We start from the raw sequence: 12,365 nt of genomic DNA, 5'->3' as shown, positions 1-12,365 counted from the left end.
GCTTCCACTTTGAGTGACACGGGAAGCCATTGAATGGGTTTTGAGCAGAGGGGTGACATGATATGACACAGGCTTTAAAAGGATCACCCTGCTTGTGAGTTGAGAAGACTGTAAAGAAATACAACGGCTGAAGCAAGGAACCAGTTAGGAAGTTATTGCAATAGTCCAGGTGAGATACTGTCACTTGGATCTGATTGGTAAGTGTCCAATTAGGATGAAGTAGGTGCTGCATATATTTTGAAGGTGAAGAAGACTTTGCTGACCCAATAGATATGTGGGGCATTAGAAAAGAAAGGAATCGAGTATGATTAGAAATTTTGGACCTAAATACTCTGGCTGGGGTTGCATTTATTGAGATGAGGAAGCCTGTAAATTGGGGAGTTGGGCAAAGATGAATTGATTTTAGATGTGTTCAAGTGCCTAATTGTTAGACCTCCAGTCAGCGTGTGAAGTAGGCATTTAGATATATGAGTCTGGAGTTGCAAGAAGTCTCAGCTGGTCTCTGTCTGGAGATAGAAATTTGTGAATCATCAATGTTAGATGGACTTTAAAGCCAAAAGACTAGATCTGGTCATTTAGGAAATGAGGATAGACAGAAAAGGAAAGAGTGTGCCCCAGGGGCACTCCAGTGTTTAGAGTTCAGGGAGAAGAGGAAGAATTGGCAAATGAGACTGAGATTGACTAGCCAGTGAGGGAGAAGAATCCAGAGAGGAATCCTGGAAGTCAAGTGAAGAAATGAAGGTGCTATTCAGCTGTGTCACATTCTGTTGATAGGTCAAGTAAGATGAGAGGACTGAGAATTGATCATTGTACTTTGCAATGTGGAGTACATTGGTGACCTTGACCAGCAGTTTCTGTGGAAAGGTGGTGGTGGAAGTATGATGTGTTCAAGAGGAAAAGAAAAGACGAGGATTTAGAGATGGGGAGTATAGACAACCCTTTCAAGAAATTTTGTTGTAAGGGGAAACAGAAAAATGGGAAGCTGGTGGAGGATATGGGGTCAAGAGGAGTTTCCTTAGATGAGAAAAATTGTAGTATGTTTTCATGCTAATTGGCATTATCCAGAGGAGTGGTGAGATATGGATGATGTGAGGGAGAAAGGATAGTTGCCTGAATAATGCTCTTGAGAAGGCAACAAGGATAGGATTTAGTCCTCAAGTGGAGGGGTTGGAAGTAGAGACAATTTGTATATTATGATAGGAAGGAAGGCAGAATCTATAGGAACAGACCCAGGCAGGTAGGTAGATACACGGTGTGAGCTTGTGGCAGTGTTCTTCTGATTGTCTCTGCTGTCATCATCAGATTGGAAGCAGAGTTAGTGAGTGTGGAGATGATATTAGTTGTCTGGGAGAGTGGTCGAGTGAATAGATAAGGGAAATGTGTTACTAAGGGCCTACTTAAGGTTAGTGGTCAGGAATATAAAGTGAGATCAGTGAGCATGATTGTTTTTCTTAGACCAGCTTTGATGGTACAGAGACAGAAGAGGTATATGATTTGGGAGCTGTTACTAGTGCAATTAAGATATTATAGTAAGTTTACAGAAAACCACCTCTATGAAATACATTCAACATATAATAAGAAAAAACTTGTATATAGGTTTCAAACACAAGATGAAGTCATGTAAAAAAGAAAAGGAGAAACATTTTCTACATGCTAGACATTGTTAGAAACTGTAGGGGCCTTAAAATTTATTCCTTCAGCTATTTATTGGGTACTAAAATATGTGCTTTTCATTGTCTCAGGTGCTGGGAATATAGTGGTGAACAAGCCGGAAGAAGTCCCTACCCTCATGAAGCTTACATTTTAATTATAGTAGTCTGTTTCGGGATGTAGCTGACAAAAGTGGAGCAAGAAAAAAAAAGTAGTTACCCAAATTGTGATCCTATATGGGTAATAGGTATTCAGGGAAGGGTCAGGTCAGTGCAAGCTTAAATGTAGGTCTGAGAATGTAAGTCTATAATCCATCACCCAAAAGTTTGTTTTTTTGCTTTTAGAAAGATAATATAGGGGCCGGCCCGGTGGTGCAAGCGGTTAAGTGTGCGCGCTCCGCTGTGGCGGCCCGGGGTTCGCCGGTTCAGATTCCGGGCGTGCACCGATGCACTGCTTGGCAAGCCATGCTGTGGCGGCGTCCCATATAAAGTGAAGGAAGATGGGCATGGATGTTAGCCCAGGGCCAGTCTTCCTCAACAAAAAGAGAGGAGGATTGGCGGATGTTAGCACAGGGCTGATCTCCTCACAAAAAAAAAAAAAAAGAAAGAAAGATAATATAATGTAGATTGGGTTACTTCCACTGTGGTGCTTAGAGCAGCACTCCTTAATCAAACATATTAATACTTCTGCATTGAAGTGTATGACTGACTATTCACAGAAATTATGGTAATTAAGACCAAAATGGATCCAGATCAGGTCAAGTCAGGTTTTGTCACTAGTGAGTTATGAAAAAACTTTTGGTTTCCAGAGTTTTGAATTTCAAGATCGTGACCCTATCATGGAGAAGATAGGACTGTACTTTTAAAGGGAAAGAAAGCACAGGGCACAGAAACAGAAATGACCATGATTTGTTAGGGACAGTAAAGAAAATTAAATCATAGGAGATGTGTTGAAAAGTAAGGATAAACAAGTTTGAATAGTTAGAACCAGATTATAAAAAACCTTGAATGCTGTTGTGAAGTATTAATTACAAAATGGTAGACAGCAGGAATTGTCAGAGTGAACTGATTGGAAGAGTAGCTGTTCTTGTGAATGAATAGAGTGGGACCAAACTAACGAGTTTAGTCCGTTGGCAAATATTTGTTAGTAAAGTAATTAAAGTGCTGCTGCTACTACTGTTACTAGTAATAATAATAAATTGTTGGTACCTTTTATTGAGCCCTTGCTATGTGCCAGTCATTGGGCTATGCGTTTTACTTACATTCCTTGTAGGAGTTGTAAAACAATTATATCATATGGTCTTTGTCCTTGAGAATCTTATAATCTTGTTGGAAAGTAAAGTCTTCAGGCATGTAGTTTAAACTATAAAATATTCTGCTTCATAAATGGAACTTTCTAAGGGATAGGATGTTCTCTTTCCAGATACCAGTCCTGGATCTTGATTCAGATATATGCTTGAAATAAAAACTAGTCTACCAGTCCTCAAGAATAGTGAATTGTTTTGTTTTGGTAATTATATTCACTAGTCAGCCTTCTGATTATATGGTAATCTGGTTTCCTGAGGATCTTTATTTATGAGAAGGAGGTTGCCTTGTGTAGATTATTCAGATTCTCAGGTAAGGCGTACCACCTATTGTAAAAGAATAAATTGGCTTGCTGATTTAAAAATATTTTATGGCTTTGGGGAGTTGAAGCATGCCAACTGACTTTGCTATTAGGAAAATTTGTAAAAATAAATTTCTGGTTTTCAAAGTTTTTGTAACAATTGTTATAAATCATTTATGTGATTATTTAACATTTGTCTTTCTCACTAAAGTATAAGGCTTATAAGTTTAGGAACTGGATCTGTTTTGTTGAATATTGTATTTCCAGGGTGTTGCATAATGCCTGGCAAATGATAGGTGCTCAGAAATATTTTTGAATGAATGAATGAGTGAATGAATTTGGAGTTGAATTGTACACCAGCAACAGAGAGAATTCCAGCCCAAGAGTTCTGACCCTAAAAGCCTAACAACCTCTTATAATAGGTTGGAGCACTGAAACCAGCCCAAAACATGATTCTTTACCTTCGTTGAAACTGATTTTATTCAAGTAATGTAAGAAATAAATTTCTTTGAAACTGAAAAGCGCTAAAATGTATGAAATTATTTTTATCTTATGCTGTGTTTACTTGACCATCAGTTGCAGAAGCTTCTTGGTTGAGTTATAACAGTGGCTCTTGCACATTGATTTGCACCATACCACTGCAGCTTGTTTATGATATCTGTAGAATAATACACTTATTCTGAAATTTTAAATTTATTTATAACTAAATGAATTTAAATTCATTTTGAACAACATTTTGATTTGTTTTAACTGTGATTTTTGAGTTCTTCCTGACCTCCTTATTCCCCTCTCCCCATACCCATTTCTCACAATAGTTGCTTCTATTCTGATCAATTTTTGTTATGATCTGTTCTGCAGAGAAAGAGATGCTGGTTGCAAGTTTTGGAGATCCCTGTTTTTTATGGAACACAGTTCTGTAAAATTTTCCTTAGTTCCTTGGCAATAACATACACTTGTGATGGACCCTAGAAATACTGCTATGTTAGGATTGGGTTCTGATTCTGAAGGATTTTCAAGAAAGAGTCCCTCTGCCATCAATACTGGTACACTGGTCAGCAAGAGAGAAGTAGAGGTAGAGAACAACACAAAGGAGGAAGAGGACCTTCGCAAGTGGAATCGGGAAAGAAACATTGAAGCAGGGAAAGATGATGGTTTGACTGATGCACAGCAACAGTTTTTGGTGAAAGAAACAAACTTTTCAGAGGGAAATTTAAAATTGAAAATTGGCCTTCAGGCTAAGAGAACTAAAAAACCTCCAAAGAACTTGGAGAACTATGTATGTCGACCTGCCATAAAAACAACTATTAAACACCCAAGGAAAGCACTTAAAAGTGGGAAGATGACAGATGAAAAGAGTGAACACTGTCCTTCAAAACGGGTAAGTAGAATTCCCAACAATTTGTGATCATTGGTAATATTTGGATTTCTCTATTAATTTTTATCTAACCTACATACATATTGCAGGAAGTTTGATTTTTAACCTTTATTTGTTATTTCCAAATAGTCTGTTTTGTGAGCCTAAAATAGGATTTGAGGCTTGTCAGAGATGTGAGTGATAGTATAACCATGTATGTGTTTGTATTTGTAAAATTATGGCAAATATTTTAAATGGGGTATACTCAGATTGCTGCTGCTCTGTGGCATAGTGGAAAGAATATTGTATTTGTAGTTAGGAAACCTCGATTTGAAACTTGCCTTCCTCTTTAGTAAACAACATGACTGTAGACAAATTAACAGAGAAGAAACTGAGGCTCAGAGATGTTAGGTGATTATAATACCACCTGCCTTTCAGGATGGTTGTAAGGATCCAATTTGCTAACATATGTTGAAAGCTTTTGTTAAGTGAATTGTTTTATACAATTCGTTAACTGTATAAAACATTAATTCCTGTTGTTTCTCGTAAGGCAAGTTACTATATTAAAAATTGTCCCATTTCCCACCAGGTATCCAAATATAAAACTAATTTTTCTTAACTCTGTTTACTCTGTTTATAAAGATATTAAATTTGTTTTAGACCATGTGTTGACCACAAGTTTTAGTCACTCTATACAATATCTAATTTCAGGCTGTAGGCACCATGTGTGCCCACACGCAGTTTTAAATTGTATGAATACATTAGTAAAACAATGGATCTAGGCAGAAAGAATTAGCTTGAAATTTTGACTAAAATTTTGAAATATTCTTGACTGTGTGAAATAACTTGATTTTAACTGTTAATTCCTTAACATGAAATTCATGTGCTTTTTACATGTTACCAGAAACCGTAATGATGCAGTCTCTTTGTTCTTTTCCAAATTGCCATGGCATCCAGAAATTTTTGCTAGTTACCATTCTGCTTAAGATCATATAAACATAAGGTAGCTTGGGATGTTTTATTGATAAAATCAGCTGTGAATGAGTTAGATTATAAGAAAGGAAAAAATGAATATTGTACCAATTCTTGAAAAAACTTAACTGAATGAATGTTAGGTAAGTTGGTTAACCTTACCGTGAGCCTTATTTTCCTCATCTCTGAAATGAAGATAATATGTTTCTGCTGACCTCAAGAATTTTCGTAAGGTTGATTGGAAAAAATTTTTGTCTAGACCTTTTTACTTGAAACAGTGTTAGAGCTTATCTTGCACAGCTAAGTTGTAAAGGGCTCCAGGATAATTGTCTTTAGTAATCTTTCTATAGGGTTTTTTAAATAGTCAATGCTAATAATGGGGTTTTGTACTGAAAAGATTTCAACCACATTGCATACTTGCTCTCAACATATAAGTAGTTTATATCACACATAACTTGTTTGTAGTAGAATACAGTCTATGGTTTCTGAGGGAAAGTATCTGTATACTTAACAAAGCTGTTGGTGATGTGTAGGTATTTATTTTTCTAACGGTTACTTTAGCATGGGCTATTGAATATATTACTACCCTCTGAATTAGTTCTTCAGAAATAATGGAAAGAGCATGGGTTATAGAGTCACAACCAAATTCAAATCCTTTCTTAACAACTGTACACAGGCAGTTTGGTTTATCTTACTGGGCTGTGGTTTTCTCATTTATAACATGGGACTATTAATGCCTATCTTAAATGGTTATATAAATAAATAAATTTATATATAGTATCTGTCATGTGATAGGTTCTTATGAATGTTCACTTTTTCGTTTTACAACCTAAAGTAGGTCTTCACAACCTGGGATCTCTGGAAGGGTTTGGGTGTGTGTGGTTGCTCTCAGAATATGACAGTCTGTGCCAAAGTTTGTGTTTGTTTGGATGCATTTTTGCATAGCTTTCACCAGCTTCTCAAAAGAAGTCATTCTTGACTCCAAAAAGATGAAGCATCAGTGGTTAAGGAGGGCAAGGTGGACTATTATGAGGCATGCTGGTAGTCTAAGAAAGCTTGGGGATTTTGTTTTGTTTATCTTAAAGCAAGGCACACAACCAAAATACCCCCCCAACCCCCATCCTTCAAAAGTAGTTGACTTTTTGTCAGTGCTGCTTTTAAAGTAAAATTAGGCCTTAAATTTCTAGTAAAAACGTAGAAATATAGATCACGTATTTTCTCTCTTAGTAGAATTTTTCTTTCAGCAGTGTTCAGAGGGCAAAAACAAAATCCTCTGAAAAATAAATAAATTATTTGCTGTCATGGTTAGTACTGAATGATTGTTAACTATTTATGTATTTATTTATTTATTTATTTATTTGTGAGGAAGATCAGCCCTGAGCTAACATCTGATGCCAATCCTCTTTTTTTTTTTTTTTTTTTTTTGCTGAGGAAGACTGGCCCTGAGCTAACATCCGTGCCCCTCTTCCTCTACTTTATATGGGACGCTGCCACAGCACGGCTTGACAGGCAGTGTGTCAGTGCACACCTGGGATCGAACCGGCGAACCCCTGGCCACCATAGCGGCTGCACTTGCACTTAACCACTTGCGCCACCGGGCTGGCTCCCTGTTTATGTAATTTTTTTTTTTTTTTTTTTTGTGAGGAGATCAGCCCTGAGCTAACATCCGCCAATCCTCCTCCTTTTTTTTTTTTTTTGCTGAGGAAGACGGCCCTGGGCTAACATCGGTGCCTATCTTCCTCCACTTTATATGGGACGCCGCCACAGCATGGCTTACCAAGCAGTGCGTCGGTGCGCGCCCGGGATCTGAACCAGCGAACCCCGGGCCGCCGCAGCGGAGCGCGCGCACTTAACCGCTTGCGCCACCGGGCCGGCCCCTGTTTATGTAATTTTTAAAAACAAAACTCAAGTTCAGTTCCATGAGTCACATTTTCTCTTTCTTGAATTATGTGGCATAGTGTTCAATTTCAGAATCTGTTATTTAGAGTGATTCAGATGTCATTAATTTTTTTAAAATTTCAATCCACAGTTTAGAAACTGACACATTAATAAGTTTTTTTTGTGTGTGTGTGAGGAAGATGAGCCCTGAGCTAACGTCGGATGCCAACTTCCTCTTTTTGCTGAGGAAGATTGGCCCTGGGCTAACATCTGTGCCCATCTTCCTCTACTTTATATGGGATGCTGCCACAGCATGGCTTGACAGGTGGTGCCTCGGTATGCGTCTGGGATCTGAACCTGCAAACCCCGGGCCACCAAGGTAGAACTCGCGCACTTAACCGCTGCACCACCAGGCTGGCCCCAATAAGTAAAGTTTAAAGTTTGATTCATTCTTTTGAAAAAATATTAGGGCATAACTACTCTAAATGACTTTTATTTAAAGTTATATTAGTTAAAGATTTTAAGGGTCCTAATTTTGTTTTTGTTTTTTAAATGTATTTTTTTCAGTTTTATTGAAGTCTAATTGACATGCAGCACTGATGTGCTGACAAGATGTACTTGGTTTATTTTTAATTAATTTTGCGACTTACCTTTCTTTGTTCAATTTTGGCAAAACCAAAAAAATTTTCTAACATTCAGCGTTGGCAAGAATATAGGGGAAATAAGCACTCTACTACACTGTTGATGAAGGGTAAATTGGTTTAGTACTTTTTGAGAGTAGTTTGCTTATATCTGTCACGAGTAAAAATGGGCAATTCCTTGATCCCACAGTGTCACTTCTAAGAAACTGTCTTATAGAGATACTTGCAAGTATATACCAAGAAATATGTACAAAATATTTATTAAAAGTATAGATTTCTGATGCCTTCTTGCTGATTCTGATTTGCTATGTCTGTGTATTTTTTTTAATGTCTTTAGTGAGATATAATTCACGTACCATACAGTCTACCCATTAAAGTGTACAGTTCAGTGGTTTTTGGTTATATTACATTATTATTTTTTTTCATTGTGTTAAAATATATTTAATATAAAATTTGCCATTTTGACCACTTTTAAGTATAAATTCAGTGACATTAATTCTCGTGTTGTGCAGTCATCACCACTGTCTATTTCCGAAACGTTTCTGTCACTCCAGACAGTAACTCGGTAACCATTAAGCAATAACTCCCCATTGACCTCCCCTAAGCCCCTGGAAACCTCTAATCTGCTATTTGCCTATTCTAGGTACTTCATGTAAGTGGAATCATATAATATTTGTCCTTTTTTTTTTTTTTTTCAATTTTATTTATCTATTTTTCCCCCCCAAAGCCCCAGTAGATAGTTGTATGTCATAGTTGCACATCCTTCTAGTTGCTGCGTGTGGGACATGGCCTCAGCATGGCCAGAGAAGCGGTGTGTCGGTGCGCGCCCGGGATCTGAACCCAGGCCGCCAGCAGCGGAGCGCGTGCACTTAACCGCTAAGCCACGGGGCCGGCCCTATTTGTCCTTTTGTGTCTGGCTTATTTCACTCAGCATAATGTCTTCAAGGTTCATCCATGTTGTAGCATGTATCAGAATTTCTTCCTTTTTATGGCTGAATAATATTCCATTATATGTTTATACACATTTTGTTTATCCGTTTGTCATCTATGGATACTTGGATTGCTTCCACCTTTTGGCTATTGTGAATCATGCTGCAGTGAACTTTGGTGTACAGATACCTGTTCGAATTCCTGCTTTCAGTTCCTTTGGGTATATACTTAGTGGAATTGATGAATCATATGGTAAGTCTATGTTTAGCTTTATGAGAAACTGCCGAACTATTTTCCATAGCAGCTGCATCATTTCGTATTCCCACCAGCAATGCAGTGGGTTCCAGTTTCTCCAAATCCTCATCAACACTTGTTATTTTCAGGTTTTGTTTGTTTTCTACCATAACTGTCCTAAAGGGTATGAAATTGTATCTCACTATGGTTTTGATTTGCATTTCCCTGATGAATAATGATGTTGAATATCTTTTCTTGTGCTTATTGGCCATTTGTATATCTTCTTTGGAGAAATATCTATTGAAACCTTTTGACTGTTTTTGAATTTTGTTTTTTTTCTTGCTGAGTTTTCAGATTATTTATATATTCTATACAGTCATGTGTTGCTTAACGATGGGGATACGTTCTGAGAAATGTGTTGTTAGGTGATTTTGTCATTGTGCAAACATTATAGAGTGTTTTATGCAAACCTAGATTGTAGAGCCTAATCTTAAGGGACCACCATCATGTATGCAGTCCATTGTGGACTGAAACATTGTTATGTGGCACGTGACTGTATATAAGACTTGGGAATATTTTGTCCCATTCTCTGTGTTGTCTTTTTTCACCCTCTTGATAGTGTCCTCTGATGCACAAAGGTTTTCACTTTTGGTGAACTCTAGTTTGTCTATTTTTTCTTCTATTGCCTGTGCTTTTGGTGTCATATCCAAGAAATCACTGCCAAATCCAATGAAGATTTTTCCCTGTGTTTTCTTCTAAGGGTTTTATAGTTGTAGCTCTTATGTTTAGGTCTTTGAGAGATTTTCAGGTTCCCTCTCACTCTGAACTTGCTCTCTGAATTCAGAAACTGATTAAGATAGCAAGGGGTACTTTAGACATGGGAAACTGTTATAAAAAATCTAATGTATAAGAGTATGGATATTGGACCAGCAGATATTATTTTGATTAGGTAATGCACACCTATGATTCAGAATTTAAAAGATAAAAAAGGAAACAATGGAACATTGTTACCATTATTACCCTTTTCCACCTGCCTCTGGGAAAATCTGTTTTGGAATCCCCTTTTGGGTAATCGTGTGATAACCCCTACTAACTGTGATAACTGATTAAGCAGAAGAACCATTTCTCAACTAACATGAAGAAAACTGTTCTGTATATTGAATATGTCTTTAGGTTTACACTTATTTGGAAAATAATACAAGATTAAGAACAAATTGTTTGGAGCCAAAATTGGTGCAAAGAAACTTCCAGGAAAGTAACTCCTCCAGCGTTGGTGTCTTTGATATCTCCCACAAATATATTATGTATATACAAGCAAATACGTGCCCCCCCATTTAAAAATATAAATAGTGAGGGCCAGCCCCGTGGCTTAGTGGTTAAGTGCGCACACTCTGATGCTGGCGGCCCGGGTTCGGATCCCAGGCGCGCACCGACGTACTGCTTCTCCAGCCATGCTGAGGCCGTGTCCCACATACAGCAACTAAAAGGATGTGCAGCCATGACATACAACTATCTACTGGGGCTTTGGGGGAAAAATAAATAAATAAAATTATTTAAAAAAATATATATATATATAAAAATAGTGATATAAATAGTAGCATACTATACACACTATTCTGTGTCCTGCTTTTTTCCATTTAAAAGTATATTCTGGAGATTTTTCCATACAAAAACTGAGAGAGCTTCTTTAGCCCTTTCAAATAGGAGTTACAAGTATTTTTTTCCAGTTTGTCATTTGTCTTTAGACCCTGCTTATTTTGTTTTGCCACATAGAAGTCTTTAGTTTTTTTAGCCTAATTTAATTAATTAATCTTTCCTTTATGTCTTCTAGAGTTTGACATAGATTAGAAAGGCCTTTTTCACTCCAAGTTTATAAAAGATCTACTTGTATTTTTTTTTTTTTAGGGCTCTTTAAGGTTTCATTTTTAGCATATAAATCTTTGATTTGTTTGGAGTTTGTCATGATATATAATATGAGTTGTGGATCCAACTTTATCTTTTTCCAAATAGCTACAAGTTGTCCTGACACTTTTATTAAGAAGTCCTTTTTACTCCTCAAATTTGAGACACTGCCTTCACCATACACTGAATTTCCGTATGTCCTTGGGTCTGGTCTGATTTCCGTTTTTGTGTCATTGATGTCTCTGTTTATTTGCTAGCATGATAGTTTTAATTATTATGTTTTATATCTGGTAGGGTGGTAATCCCTCCTCATTACTCATATTTTAGAGTGCTCCTTGCATTCTTACTAATTAATTTATAAACTTAATACGATTTCAATAAAAACAGAATTTTTTTTATAGAATTTCCCCAGTTAATTATAAAGTTCATATTTTGCTCATCTGTATCTGTGGTTGAACTTGGAACCTAATTGGAGGATGATTTCCTTGAGAAGCTCTCAATTTGCATTGCCCGGAATTAGAATGTATTACTAACATCTCTCCTGGGGTCCCCACTGCCTCTAGGCTGTGGCTTGGTTCGTTTACCCTCTGGGCAACCATGCCTACTTAGGTCACCCTTCTTTTTTCTTTTCTTTTGGTACCCTTGGAGATTTTTCTTACTTTCTTTTTTTTTTTGTGAGGAAGATGGTCCCTGAGCTCACATCTGTTGCCAGTCTTCCTCTTTTTGCTTGAGGAAGATTGTCCCTGAGCTAACATCTGTGCCAGTCTTCCTTTATTTTGTATGTGGGTCGCAGCCACAGCATGGCTTTTGATGAGTGGTGTAGGTCCACACCCAGGATCCGTACCAGCAAACCTGGACCTCTGAAGCAGAGCGTGCTGAACTTAACCACTAAGCCACCGGGCTGGCCCTGTTTTTTCTTGCCTTCTGCGAGGCCAACAGTGCAACAAACATTAGGTCTTATGCTGGATTGAGTTACTTTGTTGTAATAGAAGAGTCTTCAGGGTATTTACCCTGCCTTATGGCTAGAGTGGAAATCACCTGATTGTTTTGTAAGAAATACATTCATTATTAATTTTATAGGAGATTTTCCTGTATCACTTTTGTTTTTCTATAGTGGAAAGAAAAATTTTCTTTAAAATTTCCTGTAAAAATTTGGGTTTGGCTGTCTTGCAACTTCATATGGTGTCTGTGTCATTTCA

The 12,365-nt window shown here is 37.3% G+C and overlaps 1 protein-coding gene across 5 annotated transcripts in view; it reads left to right on the top strand.

The window, feature by feature from the left end:
* ASH1L (ASH1 like histone lysine methyltransferase) overlaps nucleotides 1-12,365 on the top strand; it is a 209,686-nt gene that overhangs the window by 23,245 nt on the left and 174,076 nt on the right. For 4 of the 5 annotated variants that reach the window (XM_058539382.1, XM_058539377.1, XM_058539379.1 and 1 more), the window contains one exon: nucleotides 4,114-4,633. In XM_058539382.1, coding sequence (XP_058395365.1) covers nucleotides 4,214-4,633 — 420 coding nt within the window. In that variant the 5' untranslated portion in view covers nucleotides 4,114-4,213. Of the gene's footprint in view, nucleotides 1-3,247; nucleotides 3,267-4,113; nucleotides 4,634-12,365 lie in introns of those variants that run through there. The other variant, XM_058539381.1, reaches the window with a different exon arrangement.

The sequence above is a fragment of the Diceros bicornis genome, chromosome 4, assembly GCF_020826845.1.
Source record: "Diceros bicornis minor isolate mBicDic1 chromosome 4, mDicBic1.mat.cur, whole genome shotgun sequence".
Lineage (NCBI taxonomy): Eukaryota > Metazoa > Chordata > Mammalia > Perissodactyla > Rhinocerotidae > Diceros > Diceros bicornis.
The sequence above is the reverse complement of the archived record's forward strand: the minus strand, read 5'-3'. Positions and strand labels throughout refer to the sequence as shown.